Raw genomic sequence first — 24,706 nt, forward strand, 5'->3', positions numbered from 1 at the left:
ACAAACACAAGAGAAGGTATGTATACACCAAGAGGTGAACTTGCAAGTGTTCAACTTGTGCTTGGCTTTTGTACCGTTGTAGGGTTTCCAAGCTGAAACGAAAAAAAAAAAAAGGAAAATTAAGAAGCAAAAATACCCTTCTAGGGTTTCATTTTTCAAACAAGGTTGGCTTGACTTTGACCAGTACAAAAACAACGTCAGGCGACGGATGTGGGAACCCACTGCAGTTGAAAACTTGCAAGTTTGGCCGTCCAGTCATCTGATGGTGAGATTCTCATCATCAGCGCCGCTGCATTCCGCTCTCTCCAAATTATGCAAAAGCTTTTGAAAAGCTGTGATGATTCACACGTGCCAGGGTCATGACTTCAAATGTGCAAGAAATCTTGCACAGTGATCGTTTGTCGTATACGAGTAGAGCCGCTGACGATTATTACTTGGTCTCAATATATTGTAGAATAATACTTAATTACTCAAATGACGAATATGAGCTCATACTTAAGTCTTCGTTTTTTATTCATAAACATTTGTGTTTATGATCAAAGTTGTCCACATTATAAATCACATTATAAAAATTATGTATGCAAAATTTCAATTAAAATTAAGATTGTTTAGTCATCAAATTATTAAGAACAAATAGACGGAAATAGTAAAAGTATTATGATCCATCTATATATTTACTACAGTTGATCGACTTAGTGACCTTGGTTTTAATTCATTTTTTTTTTGCAGAGATGATCTTTATAAAATTATTTGTATTATAAACAGTTCCGATTATAAACACAAAACTTTGTGAATTAGGCACAAAGAATTTTGATTAAGAGCTCCTACTCATTTTTGAGTAGCCAAACATTGCTCTATATTGTCATCACTTTTAAGTTTTAACAAACATTGAGAGAATTAGGATTTCCAACTTACTGTCTATCCTTCAAATCCTCTTTCCTTTCTTCTTCTCTCACTTTTTTCTTTGTCTTTCTTTCTTTACAAAAAAACTAATAAAAGATATTATCGTGACTTAATCGTAAGCGTTCAAATAAACTAAAGCTAGAGGGAAGGAAAAATGAGAAAGAAGAGAGTCTGGATCCGAAACTTTTCTATGAGATTAAGGAATAGCTTATGACTCACCTCCACAAAATAAGTAGATTAATCCTAAAAATTAGTTAATTAATTAGATTTCATATATAGTTGTAGCAACTGTATCAACGGCTAGCACGAGGAGCCACACTAGATTGTTACTTTGTCTAAACATCTCTTCAGTTTTAGCTTTTCTTTAATCTTCATTCTCTCTTCCCTTTCTTTTCTTTTCTTTATACCAAATATTTTAGCATGAATATCAACATTTAACTATAAAAAGCATTTGGCATGTAGAAATATTGATCTTTTAATTATAAATTATACGTTATACTGTACGCTATATATATAGACACACACACAACCAACAGACATGGGAGAGCCTAATCTTCTAAACTCTCCATGTCCAATTGGCCATGCATTTATCTCTTTTCTTTTCTCGCTCAACGTGCATGCAATTTTCCCCATCTTATTTAAACATGATAAGATAGATAAATATGGAGTCGACAGTCGAGTGTTTTGCTTTGAAGTCAGCTTCCAGAAATACCAGAAAGGAATAAATTCTGAAAAAAATTATATTCAAAGTCAACCAATATGGCATGAGATATTGAGACCGTCACATTAATTTATTTAGTTATGTAGTTTGAACTTGGTAGCTGTAACGTAGAACATGGACCCAACGGACCAAAAGTTTGAGAATATGACAAGACAGTCTCAATATGATTTGTATGTACCAATTTGTTAGTTAATGATACGCATTAGTCTCGTCGATTCCTTTAAACGTACGCTGTTATGCATTAGAAGATTTGTATGTACCAATTTGTTAGTTGATGATATGCATTAGTCTCGTCGATTCCTTTTAAACGTATGGTGCTATGCATGAGAAGTTTTTTTTAGCGTAATTGTCAAACTGTCATACAATATTACTAGTTCATTTGCATCATATAACATAAAATCATGATACATCAATTATATCATGCATCTATTTAATTATAATATTATGTAACTGTATGGCCTGTCATATTAAAATCTCCTCGTTATGAATGAACATATCAAGGTTGTTACAAGATAGTCGTGCACATTTATCGTTCTCCTCCATGCCTTTTGACTAGAGGATGGACCTATCAGTACAACCAGCACGAGAGTTGAAATTTGGTTGCACCCAAAGCCACTTAATTTGTTCTCTTTTGTTTAAAAACCCCCAAGTAGCAAGTAAAACTATCTCCAAAGGAGATGTCAAATTTTAAACATAAAATTTAAATTTGAAGTCTGATGTGGCATTCTAATATTTTTATAAATTTTATTCTCCATCCGATATGTTAAATTTAAACTATTATTTATTTTTTATAATTATTTTTAAAACAAAAAAATAATTAATAATGGAGAAAAGTATTTATTCATAACTAGAACTAGATTAAAACCCTAGACGATAGTGTTGAGGTTTTGCAGCCGTGCATCTCTCTACCACCCATCATTCTCAGATCTCGTCTCCCTCACCTCTCTACCACCCATAATACAAATGATAAAGTGTTGAGGTTTTGCAGCCGCAGTGCTGCTGTTGCCGTTGCTGCTCCAAGTGTCGGTGGGGCTCTGCCCCAGCTGCCGCTGCTCTTGCAGCATAACAGAAGAAGGAAGAACCCAAGGAAGAGAGTGATGACGATATGGGATTCAACTTGTTTGATTAGGAGCTCCTTCCAGCAAGATGTAATCCAATCTTCAGTTTGATGGTTTTTAGTAATTTGAGATTAGTTTTCTTTTTGGCTGATATGCAGTGGTGATGGAGAAATTGTCAAGACTCCTGGCGTTCTGCGGAACAAATCCTGATTTAAATAATTAAGCTGCTGTCAAATTTGACAGCATCTTCTCTTGCTACCATTCCATGTCATGCCACATAGGAATTGACACATCGGTTGGAAAACACTTGCATTGTCTTTTATTACTGTTATTGCTGATGTGATCATTTTGACATTTCCTTTAGAGATGCTTTAAAGTAGCATATAATTAAGATCAAAAGTTTAGCTTAATTAATAACGTGATTAGAACTGGATAATCTAATTAATCCTGCTTCCCCTTTTCCAAGAACAGTTATAAGATAATTTTTTTGCAAGGATCAAAAGCCCATTGAATTAATTAACTCAAGCGAATTATAAAGATTTGCATATTTTAAACAAATTTTTATAATGTACAGAGAGCGAGAGACATAGACAGAGGCATGAAGACAATGTTAACTCCAGAGGACTGTAAATACAAATATATATAGATATATATATATATATATAATACTTGAAAAATATTTTTTGTGTACCGGTTTCCGATGAATTTATAATGTAAAAGTTATTGTATGCGCACTAATTCTTTCGTGGAATTTATGTGTCATTATAAATTGTAAAATTGTTGATTAGAAAGTAATTTCTGCAAAAGCATGTACTTTCAAGTTTTTTTCCCTGAACGTAGTGAAAAAAACATTTTAAATAGTTAAAAAACATGTTTAATCATTATCGAAACAATTTCAAACGAATTCTACAACATGATTACCATACCATCTTACGTTTCCACATTTCTTTCGTAAAACAATTCGAATCGTCTTCTCCAAAGGCAAACTATTATTTTAAGCCCCATATATTATTCTTCGGAAAAAGGCCCATAGATTCAAGGGAAAACTAATAAAAATGGTTTGAATACTTTGAGTTTTAACAAAAATGACAAAATAAAAGATAAAATGAATAATACTAAGATTAACTTTTTAATATAAAAATATGATTTTTCGTTAAAGTTCCCTATATTCAATCATCCATTTTCAACTTCGGCCATTGGGCTTACGACTTGCGTGTTTACTTTGGGCTTCTCTAATCTCTGTCAAAGCTCAAACAGCCCAAACCTGGGCCCTTGGAGGATGTTAACTTACATCTCGCTCTAATTTCCTCCACACCAATCTTTGTTTGCTTGTATTATTTGCTTCTGAGACAGGAAAACACATTACCCTGGTGAACTTCGCATGCATTTGATATAATGAATTTTAACGTGAGCGATATTGGTGAAGGAGAAACTCCGACATAAAATTTTAATTTCATAGATAACTGTTCTTAACCAATTGAACTATAAAACGCTTTGCACGATTAAACGAATAAGATGAAACTTACAAGTCCTCTTCATTAAGTTGGACTACTAGTTGTCCAAGTCCATGTACCCTACTACAATATTTCCTAATACACAACCCCCTTTCTATCTAACAAATAATTAGCAATTTTTTTCCTTCCACCAAGACTTGATAAAACACTTAAAAGGACAGACGTTTTGAGAAAATCTAATTTGTAATTAACTCGACTCCCTTTGATTCTATTTATCGACTGATTGATTACTTTGGATATAGGGTCACCCTCTAATTAAAGCTTTGAGCTCTTAAAATCAGAGGCTTAAGGCCTAAAATTGAAACAAGTAGCTAGTTCTAAGCTAGAATTCTAAAGTTAAAATTTTGATTTGTGATTCTACAGCCTAAAGCAATCAACTACGTCAAAAAATGAGATCAAAACCGAGCAAAATTAAAGTTTAACATAACGAATGTCTTCTAACAAGAAATTGACAGAAGAGACAATGGCATACATAGGACAAGCAAATCCAGCAGGAAACTTGATCTATCACTATCTTTTGTGTCCACAGAGGGTAAATGAAGTAGACCATGGCAGCCTTGCCTCTACTCTTCACATGCCCCTTTGGGAGTTCATGGCTTTCCCATGTGCTCCTTCCTAATAATACACAACCTAAATATTATATAACCCTTTTTATGCATCCCCATCTCACTTAAACTAAATGCAGTTGCAATTGCATTCTCGTCATTCATTCATTCTTTGGCACATTGCTGCCACTACATGCATCAACAATATCTTAAACAAATATATTGTGGTAGCAAAGTTGGACGTAGTCGAGTTGGTTAGCGCAGAGTCGAATCTCCCTCCTTGTAATTTATATTAAATTAGAACTATCGCTCGAATAAAAGAAGGCTTTTTAATCAAAATGGTCCATGAGATTGTCATAACTCTACACTTTTGGTCCCTGAGAATTAAAATCGATAGAACTAGTCGATGAGATTGTCCATCGTCAATTTTTTTTGTCATTCTTTGAAAAATCTTCATTAAATTGAAGAAACCACCAAATTAAGGGGATGGGTTGGTTTGACAAAAATAGCCTGAAGGACCAAATTATTGAGGGTGAACAATCACAGTGACGGCTTCTATCGATTTTAAATCTCAGAGACCAAAATGAAGAGTTATGTCAATCTTATGAACCGTTCCGAATCAAGATGAATTTGGACAATCTTATGTATACAATCTTGACAAGAAGATGATGTGAAAGAGGATAATAAAGATGAAATTTGGAGTTCCAACTTGGGCTTGACAAACAAGTAAAAACTTGGAAAAACCCTTTTATGCAGATATACAAGTTATGAACAAAAATTGCAAACAAAAATTAAATGAAAATTATATAAAGACAAAAACCCTACATTTGATTCAAGAATCAACGCCAGATTCCACTCAACATGCTACGAAATCTGTTTGTGGATAACTTCTTGACAAGCTTCTTGGCATCCGAAACTTGATCTTCTGCAAGTTTTTCGATGTTTTTCAAGTAAACCGAATGCGCAATCTTCCTCCTCCCACCGTTGCAGCTCGTCAGCGACATCAAAATGGAGAACAAGGGCTTCGTGTTGCCCGAATTTACTTGCTCCGGATCGAACCGCTGCAAAAGGAGGCGCATGTTGCGATCATCCTGCACGAATCGTTTTCTATTTTTCGGGACTGAGACCATGTTCGACAGCGCCTCAGCCGCCATTTCTCGAACCTCAAACGACTTTGAATCGAGGAAATTGACCAGCTCCGTCATGAAATTTGCATCCCCCATTGCCTTATTGGCCTCCTCTGATTTCCCACACATCCTGATCGCCACTTTTAGCGCTAGTTCTTGAATCGAAACCTCCCCATTTCGTAGGAAGAACATGAGCTGATCAACAAAACCGTACTTGATCAGAACACTAATCGAACTCGCTTTCCAAAAAGACAAATTCTCTATTGCCCTCAATGCCGTCTCCCTCACTTTACAAGAACAAGCCACCGATCGAGGCTCCAAAACGCGAACCAACGCTCGAATTCCGCCCTCTTTCGCCACCATAATCCGAATTGCCTCGTCCCCAGAAGCAATGTTTTGCAGAAACTCAATCGAATTGATCTGCAAGACTTCGTCTTTCGACCTTGTGAGCCTGATAAACGTCGAAATTACACCTCCTTCAACCATGAATCTCTTGATTTCTTCAACGCCAACAAGATTTTTGAGTGCCCCGCAAGCAGGACCAACCAATTCTGATCTGATTTCGCCGCCATCGCCGCCGGAACATAACTTAAGCAGAGCCGTGACTCCGCCGTGAGCTGAAATAGACCACCCATTATCCGAATTTTCGGTTAATCTCTGTAAGCTCTTTGCAGCTTCTTCTTTCCCAACCTCACTCCCACACTCCAAAACCCGAATCAACGGCGCGATAATCCCTGCTTCGATCAGAACAACCTTGTACGAACGAAACCCAGAAATAACAGAAACAATCTTTGCAGCCAACTCTTGGATTTCAACCTCATGCGAAAAATCAAGAAAACTAATCAGTAAATGCACAATCACGCTATGTTCAACGACGACTTTAACATACTTGTCGTCTTCCACGACAGCCTCGTGCAGATTAAGCAACGCCAGTCGTTTCATCTCCGCGTCGCCAATCTTCATCCTCGTCATCAAGTCTCTGACGTAGAACCTCATGTCCTCTCTGCAAGCTCCGTTGCCGGGCCTCGAAACGACGATCGCGAACCGCCGTGTCAAAACGCCAGCGTTGTAAACCGCCGATAGGTTTCTTGCGTGAAGATCGAGTCTTGCGGAAAGCATGTCCAAGTCGCTCTGCATCAGGAGCTTCCCGCTGTACGAAAGATCGACGCAGCGACGAGCGAGGTCGTGACACTCGTTGACCGTCTTCCATGTATTCGACACAATGCCTGAGACAGCAGGGTTTTCGCTGGCCTCGCAGTTTTGTACGGCCACTAGGCCGGAGTTCAAATCTTCGAGCTTGGTCCTTATCGTTTTCCATTTCGCTGCAAAGATTTTTATGGAATAAGAAAGCGAAATCAGAGATGCAATGGACTCGATAATTCGCCGGAGACTTGATTCACCGGAGGAAGATTCCGACGAGTTTTGGCTCTGCTCTGTTTCTTTGGCTCCCTGCTTCTCTTCTTCCCCCATTGTTGCTCTCACTGGTTTTGGAATCAACCCATCTGGAAATAGCGAAGTGACCGGATCCCGGCGAGATGGGTACGAATATTCCGGCAAATTTGATCGGAATTGGAAACGGAATGGAATCTAGTTGACGATCTTACCGTGAACAGACAGAGAGGCTCTGACTTCTCCCATCTTTCTCCTGGTTCTGTACTTATCCCCCGTTTGGCAGCTGATCCATTGAATTGGACTTTAGTGCGAAATTACATGATTGACCTTATGGGCGGGTGTGTAAGTGGAATACGAGTGGGGGATTTAAGAGGGGCAAATTTGTAAGTACAATGGGGATAAGAAATCTGTTGGAAGTTGGCGCTTATTCAAAGGAGGTGGTAGTAAATCATTGTATTTTATCTAACACAATTTAAATATGTTTTTAGGGGCTATTCAGCCACTATTGGTGGTTAAAACTTTTAAGCAATGCTTACATTATGCATATGGATGGATTTGTTTAATTATTTATTCTAGAAGAGTTTTGGCTTATTTTAGCTATGTTTTCTGAAACTCCATTTCAATCTCATTTTACATCTTAAAACTCAAAAATCATCATTTTACTCTTTGAAACTCGATTTCAATATCACTTTGTCTCATGAAGCTCAAAAGATGTCACTTTACTCTTTGAAACTCGATTTTTATCTCATTTTACTCTCTAAAACTCAAAACTCGCAATTTTACTCCTTAAAATTCAAAAGTTGCTCTATATTGCCTTATATTTGTTTTTTTAGAATAAGTGGGATCATCATCGAGTTCCAGGGAGCAAAGAGCAGCTTTTGAGTTTCAAAGGGAAAAGTGGAACTGAAATCGAACCATAGAGCAAAGTAACGACTTTAAGTTTCATAAGAGAAAGTAAGATCAAAATCGAGTTTTAGAAGAGTAGTGAAAACTAAGTCTTCATAGTAAAAGCATTTAAATATGGGAACTTTAATGAAAAGCTCCCGGTACTGTTTACTTTAACGAAAAATCATATTTTTACACTAAAAAGTCAATGATGGTACTATTCACTTTACCCTTCATTTTGTCATTATCGTTAAAGCTCAAAGTTTTCAAGTCATTTTCATTAGTTTTTCTTTTAAATATACTAAGGTGCAACCATTTAACCATCATAATTCACAACACTCAATTGTCAAATTTTCTCTTTTATCATCTAATTATTGGAGCAACCTTTGAATATTTTGTGACTGGGTATTAGAAGCAAACACGTTTGAATACTTGTTGAAATTTTAGAAGCAAACACCTCGCATGTTCTTCTTCAAGTTTAATTGTAAAGTACTAAAGTGCTGGAATAAGCGTTTTTCCTTGAGTGTCCAAAAAAATTCTAAACAAACACTAGGTTGTTTAGAGCGTTCGCAACTTACATTTTTGAAAAATGAAAAAGAGAAAAGCCCGCTAGATTTTATCTTTTTATTACCTTTCTAACTTGTAATATTACTCCGAATCTTTTAGTATCACTAGTTTATACTTTCACTTGGCAGCTATAGCAAAAAGGAAATATTCTTTGTTTTATTTCTTTTTTGGGTAATATTCTAAAGATGTATTTTTTGTCAAAAGAGCATAAGCATACCATAGACAAAGAAAAATATATAAAATGATCACCTTGTAAAATGACTACAAGATGTGACAGTTCAAACTTTGAGATAATATGGAATCAATGCTTTTAACAAAAATTTCATCTTTTATTTTATTTTTTTTATTTTTTTTTATGGAAAGAAAAAAAGAAAAAAAAAAGAATGTTTGGGTTGAGTTCACGAGTAGGAATTGAGATCTTCTCTAAATCTCATACTACAGAATTTGCAAACCGAGTAATTTAGAGGTAAATTAGTGAGATAAGCTAATAAGAACTGTAAAATTTAAATTAAACAGTCCTAATTGTTGGATCAGTTGTCCTTGAAATGTGATGGATCCCACGAGTAGGAGAAGTGTTATGGTAAGAAATTTCCGTGGTTGGACCTTTATCAACTTTTAACTTTATACACTTTTTTAAGTAGTAATGGAGAAATTAATTCTGATCACCTACTAAAAATTTATTGATTAGGACAACTATATTTATTTTGTGGCAGAGTAGGGCAAGCATGAGCAAAACAAGAGACAGACTAAGCTGTACGTATATAAATACTTTGTAAGAAACTTAACTGGAATTCTTATGGACCACCCTTAAAATAACGAGAATCTTGTAGGGTAACGATCTTATCGTCATAATATGTTCTTAGTCCAATTATCATAGTACAAGTGGACGATAAAATTAACCAATTTGTTGCTATATTTCATAATCTTATGATATATTATCAGTAAATATATTCACGTATTATAACATCACGTAGCAGTCTGCACTAAAAATCTTCGGAGCACTATTTGATTAGGTGAAAAGGTGAAAAGGAAAAAAGTAGGTTAGGTTTGAAAACTCTTAGCATGGGGATAGATGACAATGCCTTCCCACCGCACCCCACCCCACCATGTGAAGACCTTTGTTGGAAGCCTCGAGGAAGGGGCTTCTTAATTTCTTTACAAATTTTTGAAAAGAAAGATGCTTCTGTTCTATTCTATAACCCCTTTGCACTGAAAAATAATGAGAGGAGCTTACAAAAAAAGCCAAAAGCTGCTTTTTTCAAGAAAATGCGAAAAGCAAAGCGTGAAAGGTATTGAGCATGCTTACATAATAAATTATGGGATAAGATTTTTGGAAGCATTTATCATGGTTGTTCATGGAAAGGGAAAAATGGGAGACCTGTGTTGCACTTGCCAGATAAAACCCTAGCTAGAAGATGACAAGTAAGAGGAAAACAAAAATCAATGACCCATGATGTGATTAGGCGTCTAAGTACAGGACAAAAAACTTGTTTTTATATTCGACTAGTTACGGATTATTTTTATCTTATTTTGTGATGATACTAAGATTGGGATTCTTTCCGGATTCCTTTCATCCGGATCGTTCGGATCCCTTAATTCTAAAGCTGGAGAGAGAGATGAAACAGAGGGAAGAAGATGAACAAGGAAGAAGATAGAAGAAGATGAACACGAGAAGAGGAAGGTGAAAGTGAACAGACAATTAATTCCTGGCCGTTCGATTTTTTATTGAATAGACAGAATTGGAAGATTCCGATGGAAAGGATCCAGAGAGGATTCTATTCCATGATAGTCACTATGATTATTTGCAACAAAAGTTTAAGAATATGATTTGGTTTTAATTAATCATGGTTCTTTCTTTGATCAAGTTGTTTTATGTGGGGTAATGATATAGGCATAAACCCCTTTTTGGGTCTCCAATCTTTTGAACTTTCTATTCTTCTTAGGCCACCATGCTTCCACATTGAATCTATCGAAAAAGGAGCAATAATCAGCTGCAGATTTTGGCCCTTCAGCATAATTGAATCTGCACATGGTCATCACAACTTAAGCCACACTGCTAGGACCCCATATGTTACAATGTTACATGGCATATTACAATTCCTATTCATCTCTACCAAGTATGCTACTTTCTTAATTTTAATCGTTGTTTATCTACTGTCGAGAAAATTTCTATATCAGTAAAGGTGGAGGGATTTTGAGACTCTTTTGACATTAGGAGAGAAATAACTCTAAAGAAGTTATGGCTTGTTTTTGTTTATTTATATAAAAAAAGACTTCTACTCATAAACATCTTTATTTTATTTTATTTTATTTTATATATATATATATATATATAATGTTTTTATTAGAAACGCATTGAAATAAGCACCTAGCAACTGCTTCATGGCCAACCTGCAACTACGTTTCTAGTTATCAAAAAATACTTTTAGCTCTTTCAAAAGGAGTTTCAACATCAGTTTAGTTGGTATCTTAAGCATGCATAACCCTAGTACGTATGTGGGTTGTGTTATGTAGCCAGCTAGGTCGGTGGCATAAGATTCTAGATAGAGGGTAAGCTAATATGTTGGTTGTTTAATGGTGATAAAGTGTTAGGTAGAAATGCCATGTGGATTGCATAAGCTCGAAAGTGATTGCTTTGCATTGTTGGGACACCTTTGAGTATGGAACAAGTGAAATCCAATACGACTAGCTAGTAGGCTAGAAGCACAGTCGAAATATATACCTTAGCTTTGAAGAGAAAAGTACATAAAAACAATATGGCAATATCATCAGATCTCATCCATCTACTCCATTGCAATGCTGGTGATGATCAACTAGCTAGCTAGCTTTGGTGACTCATAAGACAATAATTTGTGTCCTCCCCAGACTTTAGTGTCTGGGGCCTAAGGACCAAAAAATTCGAACTCTTGGTTTGTGTAAAAGAGAAATCGGAGCTCCTGGTTTGTGTGAAGTGAATTTACGGAATGAGTTAATGGGGACTGTCGTATTCAGTTTGACTAGTTTAAATATGCATAATCTTTAGGCTCCAGACAGTGAGATCCAAAGTAAATTTCTGTCCATAAGATAAAACACATTGCTTTGATAAAGTTAAACCGATTTGGTGATTGTAAACCCTAATTCCCACGTAGGAAACAACAAACCGTAATTCCCATAGGAAAGAAATGTGTTCCACGAAACCCTAAGTCTCTAGCCATTATCTTCTTGCATCCAAAAGCACTCCGAATTTAACCCTAATTAGGATACACAATGCATGGAACCGCGATCGAATCGAGCACCGATTCGAAAATGTTTACGTGGTACTGTACTCAAGTGTTTAAACATGTTGGTGTTAGGTGTTAATCACCTCTTTCGTTTTCTTGAAAGAAGCCCTATGCTTTTGTAGACTCGGACGTTCTACATCTTACGTTCCAAGAAAATGATGTGCGACTTAGTGATCATGCATGGGACCATGCAGCATTGCCTAAAAGATTCATATATGTGTTTGTGTGTGTATATATGTATTTATGGTTATAATTAGTTGCTCAAAATTTGAATGGGACTGCAGACCAGAATTTACTTTTATTATATAATGAAAGGGTGATACTAGATTAGGTGAATCGAACTATACATAAGGTTTAATCGCTAACTATAATAGTAACCTTACTCTCTGAACCTGCACAAGGTGGTTAGAAAGAACCAAGACCTCGGAATGAGCCATCAACTACAAAATATGCTACTTTATTCTTGCTTAGAGCGATTAGAAAGGACTAAAACCTCTAATAGAATACAAAAGTTTGAACTTTAACAGACGTTTCAAATTATTTTTTACAGAAGCAAACATTATTATCCATGAACTTCATTTGTGTGTATTTTTTATGCATCTAATCAAATCTTTGTGGCAATTATAATTTTCAAGACATGATACATCACAACAATAGACCTGTTACCAAACCATATTTACCACCTCTAAGTTATTATAATTAGACTTTTGTGATGAATTCTTAGTCATGAGCTGCCCCACAAAATCTAAGTATGGCACTGTTAATTATTAAAGAATCTGATTTCCTTCCAAACTTCCCAAAAAAAACACCGAGTGAATTAGCATTTGATGAAAACTATAATTCCCTTAATTTGTTTCGTCATGGCCATCCTGGATTTGAGTTTGCTAATTTGCTAAACACCCCTAGAAGGAGAAAGATCGGAATCGACACTTGGGCCGGAACTCATAAGGCCATTTTCAACTAAAGGGTCCAGAGGGCCAGAGGGTCGAAAATAGCCTGAAAACCGTCTCCAATCGAGAGATAGGCCAGAGGGCTGTGGAATTTAAGAGGGCCCCACAGAATCGGAGAAGGCTGGAGGACTGGCTGCATGCAGCCAGCTCGGGGCTGGCCAGAAAAATCATCTTTCATGTCGGTTATAACCGACAAGAATGCTTAAGAAAAAAATTCAAATGCAACGGCTAGCTGATGTCAGCTAGCCGTTGCATTTGAATATATTTTTTTTACAGTTCTATTTTTTTTTTTATTTACAAAATTTTTCCTATAGCTTCTATTTTTCATTTTTTTTTAATTCTATTTTTTTTTTCCTTTAACTTTTATTTTACAAAATTTGTTTCATATTTTTTTTTTTAAATTCCATTTTTTCCTATAACTTCTATTTCACAAAATTTGTTTTATTTTATTTTAAATTCTATTTTTATCCTATAACTTCTATGTTTCATATTGGGGTTGTTCCTTAGTTGGCTGATACACCATGGTCGCAGCCATGGCTGCTGCTCTGTTTTGTTTGTTGCGCCTTACTTGAACTTCTTCATCAGACTCCTCATCTTCTCGTCTCATTTGCGCCCATCTTGCTTCCAATTTGGAATTGGATGAGGACCCCCAGTTGGAATCCGAAGAGGATCCAAAGTTGGAATTCATTGCAAACTTGAATTGAAAAAGATTGAATTGAAAGAGATTGAATTGAAATAGATTGAATTCAAAGTTGTGTGAATTATAGCCCAATATCCATCCTATTTATAGCAAAAGAAAATTTCAAATTCAACGGCTAGCTGACGTCAGCATGATGTTAGCTACTAACGGCTAGCTGACGTCACTTAGCGGTTGAATTTGAATTTAAGTTGTAGTTTTTAAATAATAAATTATATTTGACCCTTTGACCCTCGGTTGGAGATGGCCTAAGGGACGATTGATCGTCAGGACGACATATTCTTAGCCATTCGTAATTTATGTCTTTGTACATTTCCATCACTCTCTTCACGTGAAATCACGTTCTGGGATATATATATTTATAGTTCGCTTTTTGAAACTAACAACAAATCTGCATGAAGTGGCTGCACATCTAAAAGCCCAGTTACATCATATATGCCTTAATTGATAATTAGAGGCTGAAGACTTGCTATTGATGTTTGGAGGAACGGAATCCAGGACCTATCGTAATCCTGAAACCAAATCTAGAACCTATCCTAAACCCAACTCATTTCCGCTAAATTTAGTGATGATTTTTTAGGCTGACACTTCTCTAGTAAAAGGGCCAATTGTTTTTTCAATAAAGTGCATATAGAGGCCTTTGATCCAGAACAACACAAGTGGATAATTGCTGTATTTTTATCATCAACCCGAACCAATGACAAGCTATAGGTTCTTGGATCAACAAAAAAAGGAAAAAAAAAGAAAAGAAAACAAGAGTGTAGGCAAATAGACAACTGACCATCAACCTCAGAACACCATCCTTGAATTTCACAGAAGTATCTTATTTGTACAACCATAAACGTCCTGCATCTCCGAGATAATGTGGACCCCGAATTGAAAACTGCCCCTCGCTACGGCAGACTTGAGCAATTGATCGAACAAGATGCGAGATCCTGTACACAAGAAACGCATCTTCTTCCATGCCCCATCATCCATGACACAATCAGCTTGTCTGTTTCCTGATCACCTGGCTTTATTCCTTTGCATTATTCTTTGATGACCATACGCGGCATGGAGAGTACCACATAGAAATGTGAAGTTCCCGTTTCGATATAATTCGCTTCACTACAGCCTTTGCCTTCATTCTAAACTGCCTTATACATCTGCAGCTCTTTCGCGATTTCCCAACTGCAACGGCAGTTCCAGGCAGGTTTTCTGGAGCCATGTTGGAAGGCAAAGCCGTCGTCAATGAGACTGATATGCTTCAAACAATGCAGCAAGACGCTTTCCAGTTAGCTGCAAGGGCTCTCGATAACTTCGATGTCACTGAACCCACTGAGATTGCCCAATTCATAAAGAAGGTCACCTCTCTTTCCTGGATTATCCTCAGCATTGAATCCTCAACAAATCATTTGAAATTCACGCGTTTATTTTTGCCTTCTTTGCTTGTTTCCATGCAGGAATTTGATGACACGTACGGGCTGGGGTGGCAGTGCATCGTAGGAACAGATTTTGGTTCGTTTGTGACACACAGCCAAGGCTGCTTCATCTATTTCTTCGTCGGTAGCCTTGCATTCTTGCTTTTCAGGGGAACAACCAATCTCGCTGTGGAGACAAATAACATCCTGCCGCTGGAGGCCGTGACGGCATAAGCTCTGCTTCATAAAACTTTGCTTCCTTTTCGTTCTCCTCGAATTTGTATATCAAAAAAATGAATAAATGAACAAATTCCAAGAACTGTAGAGGATATAACGGAGTCTTCTGCAGCCATGAGGCACGGCAACAGACCCAGATTCAGTCACCCGACGGATAATATTATCACCGTCGGGATCAGAAGGGAAAACACGAAGTTCCTCAAGCAAAGGACTGTTAAAACATATAGGAACTTCAAGGTTCTGTCATCTTGGTGTTGCCGTCTTATGCAAGTCATTCTCGAAAAATTACAATTTATTTGTTTTCATTATCTTTTTTTTTCTCAAGAATTATTGTTACTAGTATTCAGGGTTATAAATAATTATACTTAAAAATCATATTGACTTATGAACGAGAAATCAATCCCCACATATTCCAGTAGCAAAGGATTACGAATGTCGTATGTTATTTTTCGAAACATTGTGGTGAGTGAGACTAACTAATCCACAACTCCGATACAAGTATGAAGGATGTGAGACTAGCTAATCCCTAACTCCGATAGAAGTATGAAGGAAAATCTACTGCTTCTGCATGTAATTCCTCGACGAACGAGTTGAACCCAAAAGCAAAACTTCTTTCTTATTGTCAATGACTTATTTCTACACGCGACCATTCTTGAAGAGCCAATCTCGTTTAATCCTTCTTTGCTTAACTTTGTGAATGGTCAGTGCCTCAAATTCTACTTCAATCCCTCACCTAAAAACGTCTCAGCCATGACTGCATACATCACAAATTCCCTGTTGCACCAGCTGAAATGTTAAAAAGAAAAGAAAAACCAAAATTTGTGTACATAGAACGATTCAAATTTCAACTCAAAAGCTGTTTACGAGTTTGTGTGTGTGTGTGTGTGTGAGAGAGAGAGAGAGAGAGAGAGAGAGAGTACCATGTATTTTGTAAGGTTCAAAGAGTGAGCACAAAAGCTGTTCAGTCTTCAGAAGGTGAGAACAAAAGCAGGGGCATCCTTTCTTGGCCCGGCAATAGAACGGTAAACATAGACTTTATCAGCCTGACTGTCATCACCAATTTCATCATCCTTCATCACCTCAACATTCAACCTCGGCACCTTACTTGCCAATGACCGACAGGCATTCATTGTCACAAGGCAGGCTGACATCCAAAGTGACCTCATAGATTCATATTTCTCTAAACCTGAGAGCAAAGCTGCGTCCCCAAACGGGCAGTCCCGTATCTCAAGTTTCTTGAGCTTGGGGCAACCATTCATCACGTACTGCATCCCCTGATCACTGTCTCCAGCGAAGGCTACTGAAAGGTATTCCAAATTCTTGGCATATTTCCCAATGTATTCAAATGTAAGGTCAGTCAGTAAACCTGAAACCGAAAGCCTTTCGAGTTTAGTGCAAGTCTTCACCACCGCACCAAAAGCCTCATCCATAGGCTCACCCGTCAGGTGATCTGGTTTTGCCGGGGTCATTATGCAGAGACGGAAGTGGGTTATATCAGGGCAGTTTTGTGCAACAGTTGCTACAGCGGCATTAGTCATCTGCCAACAAAAGTAGAGGACATAGCGGAGTCTTGGACAGCCATTGGACACAGCAACAAACCCAGATCCAGTCACCCCATCAACAATATCATCTCCATCGGGAGAAGAAGGGAAAACACGGAGTTCCTCAAGCAAAGGACAGTTTGATCCAACAGCCTCCAACCCTTGGTCTTCCACTGTGTCCAGCACCTGCAGAAAAAATTTGATATTAAGAGTTAGCACCTACAGTCAACATGTCCCATGTCATTGTTGTGATCAACAAACAGCGATTTCAAAATGCTATTACCTCAATAGATTAGCTTTCTCAAAATGAAGAAACTATTATGTCATTGTTGTGATCAACCAATAACGATTTCAAAACCGCTATTGTTTTTCTCGTCTAACTTTATCAGATTAGCTTTCTCAAAATGAAGAACTGTTATATATAAAAAGAAAGAAATGGGGCATTTACCCAAAGGCGCCGGAGATGTGGACAATAAGGAACAAGTTTAGCAAGGTCCCAACTTTGCAAAGTTGCTGCATAGCTCAAATTCAGGAAAGTAAGATTCGTACAGACAGGATACAGAACCGGGAGATAAAGAGCTGTTGCTTGCCATAAACCAGAGACTGCATATAAATTCTTGCAATTGCTAAACACTCTTTCGAGTTCTGAATGCTGAGAGGGTGTGAGCTCTTGCCAGAACGAGCCGGTGCCTAGCTCCAGAAGTTGAGGAGCATGAGTGAGAAGACTTCGTAGTTGGTCCAAGGTTACAGTTTTATTAACCTTTAACACCTTCAGTGATTTGCACCTACTTACAAGACTCTCAAGAGCATCGAAGTCGACATCGGAATTCAGGCAGGAAAAGTTTAGTATTTCCATTGACGTGAAGGTTTCAGGGAAGCAGCTTAACCAGTCTCCACTTTTATCATCGATGTCGTTTTCCTGTATGTCGAGCTCAGTCAAATTCCTGTAAAACCAAATTAGGATGGGATTTAGGTGTTTTCCTCAACAAGTGAAGTTCAGCATAAGCAGTAAAGCATATAGATCAAACAGGCAGATTTTGGGGAGATAGAACGTCATCGGACTACCAGTCTTAGATCTCGGGCATGTTTCGATTGCTTCCTTCTAGAAAAATGTTTCTAAGTATGTTATCACGTAAAACTTGGGGGGTTCTAGATCATAAACGCACTTTCTGAAAAAAGACCCACCATGTCATTGTTCGAAGAGTGCTTTTTCGGAAAGCACTTTGATTTTTAATAAAGGTTTCATTGTCTTCCTAATAAAAGTACTCCTAGTATAAGACTTTCTAAGCAGTAGTGAAAGCGATCTCACAAACCAATCGAAAAAGCACTTAAAAACCAAATCAAAATGAAAAAGACACTTACTTGCAGTCAGTGGCAATGGCTTCAAGGCCATCGGTGCTGAACCCGTCACAGCTGAGCAGCGACAGAGCTTTGAACCCAGCAAAAGAAGCAGCCAAGAACTCAAGGCTCTCATCACTCACCGTCATCCTCTTCAGCCTCAGCTCCTCGAGCTGCGGGTATTCAGCAGCGAACACCTCCAGCCACTGCCGAACGTCGCCGCCCCAATTCGGAGGCACCAGATTGAAGTCCGAGAACCGCGGCCTCCCCTTCAGGGTCACGCTTCGGATGTTGGGAAACCGCCGGGTCACGATCTCCGGCGACACGGAGTAGCAGTTTCCAATGAAGACGTGGCGGCGAGAATGGCGCTCCACGTCGTACCAGTCCTTGCAGACCAGCGAGACGGAGCTCCGGTCCTTGGGTGACGTGACCAGGTTCAGCACCTGCACCAGAACCTTCTTTCTTTGGGAATCCATGCAAGGGAGAGGGAGGTCTAAGTGTGGTGGAAGCTGTGAGAAATGGTGTGGAAATCCGGATGTGAGAGGAGAAGAAAAGGTAGGAGCGAGAGTGATGAACGAGAGGTTGATGTAGCGAAGAAGGAGAGAGAAGATCAAGAGAGTGGAGCATTATACCAGTGGCAGTAGCACCGCAGAGGAAATATAACTAAACCTTTGGTTAATTTTTAATCACGGTAATTAGAGGACTTTCGAAGCAACAAAAATATTATTGTTACGGTATTTCTACTCGTTTTATTTGCGTCTCCAACATTTTTTAAAACCTTGTTAATAATTGACTTAAAATACTTTTATCGTCACCGTAATATTTCGAGCTAGTTTAAGTTGCGTTGCTTTAAACACCAATTAACCTAGTGTAGGTAGATTCTCCTTCCTTAAACATCATTCGCGGTGTCATGTCGAAAGTGGAGTGGAGACTTATCTTGAGCTCCCACTATGTCCCCCAGAGCTTAAACAAACCCATGTTCTTCCAACGGCCTTCTTTGCTGGGTGTCCATATAAAATATCGGTGTCTGTTGTTTGTCGGCAACGTTTCACGTGGCGGCACTGCGAGAGAAATAAGCCACAAGCTCCGCACTTTGTTGTTAATGCGTCACCAAATGGATCTTATATCTTGGTTCAGCTTACATTGCACATAGCACCAAGTTTAGTGCTAAGCACAACACATTTTGAGTGGGCCAGTAACAAAAAGCACCTATTAGTGTCAGTTGATAAGCTTAATTCATTGAACGTAAGGGTGAAATCAAGAGTGTTTACATAAGTGGGCAGTGGTTTTTGTTGGATGATGTAGGTAGGGACGGACTTACATTGGGACCAAGGTGAGCTCAGGACCACCATCAAAGGAGGTCTCATAATCACCATCAATGTGATCTCAGGACCACCTAGAGTCTGAAAACTATGCAAGTGAATATTATCCGACGACCCTCTGAATGTTTGGTGAAAATTCCTATTGTGCCTATTAAGTGTTTGATGTAATGTATGCTAGGTATCTCTCAACAGGTTACGTTGTCAGTGCTTGACAAATCCTTTTGTTATCACTCGTCATAGTGTTTCAGCATATGTCGAAAACTATTGACATGAGTGCAATATGGTTTAAATAACGACAACAACCCCACCAAATGTTCGACTAAATTCTTATTTTATTAAAAAAACAGTACTGGTGAAACCATCTAAATCCACGAGAGACTGATAGGAAGTTACAACGGAGGAAGATCTGCTGCTGCTGCTTCAAGTAATTAATTCCTCGACGAATGATTTGAATTCGAAAACAGAAATTCTTAAATGTGCGTCCAAGTGTTTGTGAATTAATCGTCAGACGCCGTCTCAATTCAAATGCGACGAGTCCCTCCCAAAGATGAAACGCCTACCCCAGTCGGATACCACCAGTGCTCTGTTGCGCCAGCTCACTTGTTTGCTGAAACATTGTTCAAACGCAAATGCGTTACGAATGAAATCAATATTTTGATTTTTCTATGGTACAAACACGTATTAAATCGCTAACGCGCGATAATGTAACAGGACCCTAAAATATGTGTTTGTAACTTTGTATTGGAATATTTGAAATGGTAAAGTAAATAATACCTTGCATAAACAGAATACCAAAGCCACTGGGAGCTGTGGCCAATCGAAACCCAATCTCCGGGAAGCTGAGCTGCTGTCTGCTCTCCTCCCAACGGAGCAAACTGACCTAGATGCTTGTACCTTTACACAAGAATGAATCATTCTATATGTTAACAACTGACCAAGACATCGCTAAAAATATAGCGCCCGTTTGATAATCATCTCGTTTTTTGTTTAATTATCAAAGAAAGAAGGCACTATATTTCTAGCATAAGAATCGTAATGCATGGCTTTGAACTGTACCTAAAGGGATGGAACCGATGGCGACCTTCTCCACGGAACCTGAGAGGACCTTCAGGACTTTTCTCACACTGTTCCATACGATTGAAACATTTGGCAAGGTAGACACCTTGTTGAGCAGCAACCTGGAATGCGTGGCATTTAAGAGGCAAATAAGACATACAATATGTGGAGAAGACGTGCCTTTGATAACATTACTAATGTCGAAATGTTCGTAAACCAAACCAAGTACCTGTCCTGTGGCTGGAAGATTTTTCATCTGGGAATCCACTTTGGAAAGAGCGGTCTTGAAATGTTCGATATTCAGCTCCGCGTTTCCCTTTGAAACATCCGCTGTTTCCTTCAGAAGGTCAACCATATTCTTCATCTGTTTGCTCTTCAAATATAGCTCCACTTGAGGATACCTTTCACAGATATCCTTAATCACTTCTTGATACTCCTTGATTGTTAGTGTTCCTGAATTATCCTTGTCCGCCTTGCGGAATATGGCAGCAATATCCTCCTGAAAAGCAAACAGGCATTAAAAAAAAAAAACTAGACATATTGGTGGAAGATTTAAACAAAGAATTGATCCAAGTTATAGCAAACAGAGAATCAACAACTGGTTTATCGTATTGATTTAACGGAGAAACAAGTCAAAAGTGCAGTTACCATGACTTTGCGCTGATTTATTGTCGCACAATCACCAATTGCATACACCTTGTCACAGCCCTCCACTCGCAGCCACTCATCAGTTGCCAAAGCTCGTCGATTGGCCTGATATTCAATTGAACTTCATAAGGCTTCTAGAGAGAGAAGTCAACAGCATCAATGAGAAGAGAAACACACCTGACCAACTTGAGCCATGAAATCCTTTATGAAGGGACGCGTTCCAATACCAGTTGACCAGAGTGCCATTCCGTAAGGCATGGCAGAAACTTCCCCGCCATTTTTCAGTTCTTTGGTAAAGATTTCTTTATCTGTTACTTTCACAACCATGGATCCTGTTTTCAGATCAATACCGTCTCTTTGAAATTTTTCTTCAGCAAAAGCTGTGATTCTTTTGTCAAACCTGCAAAAACACGAGAAGAATTCAATGATAATGAAGAAATAACTAACAGATATTGCTACATTCAATAACAAAATACTAGTTCCAAACAAATAAATAACAAAGGTTTAGATGTCAGTTCTTTACTAACATATTCAGAATATGATCTCCAGCTTCGAGAAGTGTAATTTTAACTAGTTCCTTGACCCCGGGATACAATTTGACCAAATCCTCATTGACATAATCATGAAGTTCTGCAGCAAATTCCACACCAGTTGGACCACCTCCAACAACAGCAAAATGAAGAATTCGCTTCTTCTCCTCATCGCTTACAGTTGGAAGGCTTGCTCTTTCAAAGCAGTCAATAACAGTTTTTCGAATTTTTTGAGCATCTTCTACTTCCTGCATGTAGAAGTAAATTTCCCGAGATTAATAAAACAAAGATGCATACATTCAACTAATCAAAACTCGATTCACAAGAGAAAATTTACAAGAATGTATTCTATTAGTACAAGTGCAGGGTTTACAAGAAAACTACCTTCAAAAAGTGGCAGTTCTCCATCACACCAGGAGTATTGAATGTGTTAACATTGGCTCCCACAGCTACAATAAGGTAGTCATAATCCACAACGAACTCTTCTTGGCCGTTCAAATTGTTTTCCAGATTAGATCGGCAATAGATTTTCTTGTTTTGCGCGTCGATCTTGAGGCACGCGGCTTCACTGAATTGAACATCTACATTTTTCTGTACAAAAAAAAATAAATTATTCCAGTTAAATAATAAGTGATGGCAGCGAGAGATTCCGAAAACCCAAAGCAACAAGTATTACCTTTCTAACAATGTTTCGAATTGGTTCAACAATGCTGCGAGCTTCCACTGTCCCACAGGTAACACTTGGTAGCAGAGGGGTGAAGGCAAAGTAATTCCGAGGTGATATGACCTGAACCTCGTAGTTGGGATTTTTCAGATTCCTTAAGAAACTAGTTCCAGCCCAGCCAGTTCCAAGTACGACGATCTTCTTTTTCTTATTTTCCCCTTGATCTATGCCAGGCGCGCTGCTGATCAGTTTTGGCTCAGAGTTTGCCTCAGCGTAAGCCACATAGCCGCCACCACTGCCACAAGACAAAACAAAAACATAATCAAATCATGTACCATATAAGATGCGAGCATACCAATAACAAAATCCAGTATTGAAACAAGTAAAAACGCGTAGTTTCAATCTAAACTTCCTAAATATGGGGCAAAATTGGATGAATCCCTGCACCTCGATTTTTTGATAGCCACGGAACCACCAACGAATTGGCTTTGGTTCATAGCTTGAACTAACAGACCATAGCATCACCATTTTAAGTCAATGAAACAGTGTTAATCATGTACAAATAAAATGCTATATACGTGCATGTTTTGAGTCGCGCCAAAATTGCCACCATAAGACATGAACTAATGCACCAAAGCATCCTTTTAATGGATGAATCTGTGCATACTAATTCTGTTATATCAACAGAGGCGCCACTTTGGCGGCGGTTCATGAAACTCAATGTTTCAGATCGACGAAGTCCAATTTCCTCACAATTTCTTTAACTTACAGACTCAATTTTCCACATATATGAAATGAGTCCAAGAGACTTCCAATTTTAACTTACAGATTCAATGAGATCTGATCGACTACAGAGACTTCCAAAAAAATTGGAGACAAAAAAAGAAAAACAGTGCACATATTTTTCAGCATGCAATAAAACAGAGCAAATATTTTCCAATTAAAAAGCAATGATCGATGGAAATTAACAGAAAATAAAACAATCTAATAGAGCATAACATAGAGAAAAAAACTGAAAAAAAAAAATCTAAATTTAGCAGTTTCGCTCATATTTTCAAATAAATACACAACAATCGAACTGAATAGGCACAGATGAAGCGGATTGAACATGCAGAAGACGAAAGAGATGGACTCAGAGAGAGAGAGAGAGAGTAAACCTGACGGCGACGACGACGAGCATTTTGGAAGCCTTAGGATAGTCATGAAACGCTTTAGAAACTCGGTCGAAGAGAGCGAAACCTCGCATTTTCGGCGGTTTCAAGCCTTTCGGCGCTCAGATCCGCAGCCGAAAAAGCACAAAATGTAGAGAGAGAAGCAGAAGGAGGCGGCGGCGGAGGAGGAAGAAGGGCAAGTTACAGAGAGATATTTAGAGAGAGAAACGCGGCTTATATATTGTAGGAATGCATGAGAGGAAAAAAGTGGAAGGCGTTTATATATGGGAAGAAATTAAAAGACTCCGGAGAGGTTGGAGGCGACGGTTTCCAGCCTTGCTGGCGACTTGGAGCGCAAGGCAAAAACCCATGCCACGTGTGACGCGAATGCGAATCGAATCAAAACGGAGCGGTTCGTTTGTAGGAGTTGGACACGTCTGCGGTGGTGGGCACGGACACCTCGAGGCTGCGCAGCTGTAATTTAGCATGCGGCCCCAGAATTCGCGGAGTAACACCAAATCTTTGACCTTTTTTTCTTTTTTATTGGTGCATACTAAATCTTGACTTTATTTATTTCGAGAAAATTTTTTATTTTTATTTTTGAAATAGAAAGAGGAAGGAAGAGAGTGATAGAGAATGTGGAAGTGTGAAGTTGTTTTTTTTTTTTTTTAATTAAAGATATGTTATGATTACATGCAGATGAGGCTTTGAAAAAAAAAACAATAAAATTTGGTTCTTTGAAATTACATCTCTGCCCCATATTTTTTATTCTTGTTATGCTTTAATTGGAGGGTTAAACTAGTAATTTTATAGAGTTTTGGTTGACAATGAGTGTTTTATTAATTAGTAGAGATTTGATTTAGTGAAGTTATATTATTTTGTCCAACATAATTCTCTCCGGATCCTTTTGGTGATGATTAGTGAATTGTGTATATTCATTATATATCGCGCAGATATTTTTTATCAAGTACTATTTATATTTATTTTTAAATAAAAATATTTAAAATAATTTATAATTGTACGATATAAAATGAACTGACACGATTCACGAATTCTCGAGATCTTCACAGAGGCTCCGGCGAGGATCGGACTTTTATTTTGTGGCCTTTATTAGACTAAATCTCGTGGAATAGACCGAAGACATTTTGACCGGTTTTAGGAATATGCATTGTTGTTTTCTGACACGTCGAGTATTTGACT

General features: G+C 38.0%; 4 protein-coding genes across 4 annotated transcripts; 1 reads left to right on the forward strand and 3 right to left on the reverse strand.

Moving 5' to 3' along the window:
• Positions 1-5,308: 5,308 nt before the first annotated feature.
• LOC137726278 (vacuolar protein 8-like) lies at positions 5,309-7,497 on the reverse strand. The gene has a single exon (XM_068465181.1). The coding sequence runs from the start codon at positions 7,336-7,338 to the stop codon at positions 5,581-5,583; it is 1,758 nt and encodes a 585-aa protein (XP_068321282.1). The 5' UTR covers positions 7,339-7,497; the 3' UTR covers positions 5,309-5,580.
• A 6,905-nt stretch (positions 7,498-14,402) lies between these two features.
• Positions 14,403-15,549, forward strand: LOC137726136 (dynein light chain 1, cytoplasmic-like). The gene is made up of 2 exons (XM_068465014.1): positions 14,403-14,962; positions 15,062-15,549. The coding sequence occupies exons 1-2, from the start codon at positions 14,825-14,827 to the stop codon at positions 15,251-15,253; spliced, it is 330 nt and encodes a 109-aa protein (XP_068321115.1). The 5' UTR covers positions 14,403-14,824; the 3' UTR covers positions 15,254-15,549.
• Positions 15,550-15,612: 63 nt separating this feature from the next.
• On the reverse strand, positions 15,613-18,778 carry LOC137726135 (protein TRANSPORT INHIBITOR RESPONSE 1-like). The gene is made up of 4 exons (XM_068465013.1): positions 18,160-18,778; positions 17,246-17,741; positions 16,177-16,983; positions 15,613-16,030 (listed from the first exon to the last, which is right to left on the reverse strand). The coding sequence occupies exons 1-3, from the start codon at positions 18,609-18,611 to the stop codon at positions 16,225-16,227; spliced, it is 1,707 nt and encodes a 568-aa protein (XP_068321114.1). The 5' UTR covers positions 18,612-18,778; the 3' UTR covers positions 15,613-16,030; positions 16,177-16,224.
• An 817-nt stretch (positions 18,779-19,595) lies between these two features.
• Positions 19,596-23,742, reverse strand: LOC137726630 (external alternative NAD(P)H-ubiquinone oxidoreductase B2, mitochondrial-like). The gene is made up of 10 exons (XM_068465570.1): positions 23,513-23,742; positions 22,368-22,650; positions 22,076-22,282; positions 21,689-21,939; positions 21,339-21,561; positions 21,162-21,266; positions 20,743-21,012; positions 20,514-20,635; positions 20,232-20,351; positions 19,596-20,064 (listed from the first exon to the last, which is right to left on the reverse strand). Exons 1-10 carry the CDS (start codon positions 23,599-23,601, stop codon positions 19,974-19,976), a joined length of 1,761 nt encoding a protein of 586 aa, XP_068321671.1. The 5' UTR covers positions 23,602-23,742; the 3' UTR covers positions 19,596-19,973.
• Positions 23,743-24,706: the final 964 nt, after the last annotated feature.

Source organism: Pyrus communis, chromosome 2, assembly GCF_963583255.1.
Source record: "Pyrus communis chromosome 2, drPyrComm1.1, whole genome shotgun sequence".
Classification (NCBI taxonomy): Eukaryota; Viridiplantae; Streptophyta; class Magnoliopsida; order Rosales; family Rosaceae; genus Pyrus; species Pyrus communis.

Coding starts and splice junctions, on each gene's coding strand:
- LOC137726278 (XM_068465181.1), bottom strand. CDS start 7,338: ATGGGGGAAGAAGAGAAGCAGGGAGCCAAAGAAACAGAGCAGAGCCAA.
- LOC137726136 (XM_068465014.1), top strand. CDS start 14,825: ATGTTGGAAGGCAAAGCCGTCGTCAATGAGACTGATATGCTTCAAACA. Junction 14,963..15,061: donor TTGCCCAATTCATAAAGAAG/GTCACCTCTCTT, acceptor GTTTCCATGCAG/GAATTTGATGACACGTACGG.
- LOC137726630 (XM_068465570.1), bottom strand. CDS start 23,601: ATGCGAGGTTTCGCTCTCTTCGACCGAGTTTCTAAAGCGTTTCATGAC. Junction 22,651..23,512: donor CTCGTCGTCGTCGCCGTCAG/GTTTACTCTCTC, acceptor GTCTTGTGGCAG/TGGTGGCGGCTATGTGGCTT. Junction 22,283..22,367: donor TTCGAAACATTGTTAGAAAG/GTAATACTTGTT, acceptor TTTTTTGTACAG/AAAAATGTAGATGTTCAATT.
- LOC137726135 (XM_068465013.1), bottom strand. CDS start 18,611: ATGGATTCCCAAAGAAAGAAGGTTCTGGTGCAGGTGCTGAACCTGGTC. Junction 17,742..18,159: donor GCCATTGCCACTGACTGCAA/GTAAGTGTCTTT, acceptor TTGGTTTTACAG/GAATTTGACTGAGCTCGACA. Junction 16,984..17,245: donor CACATCTCCGGCGCCTTTGG/GTAAATGCCCCA, acceptor TTTTTTCTGCAG/GTGCTGGACACAGTGGAAGA.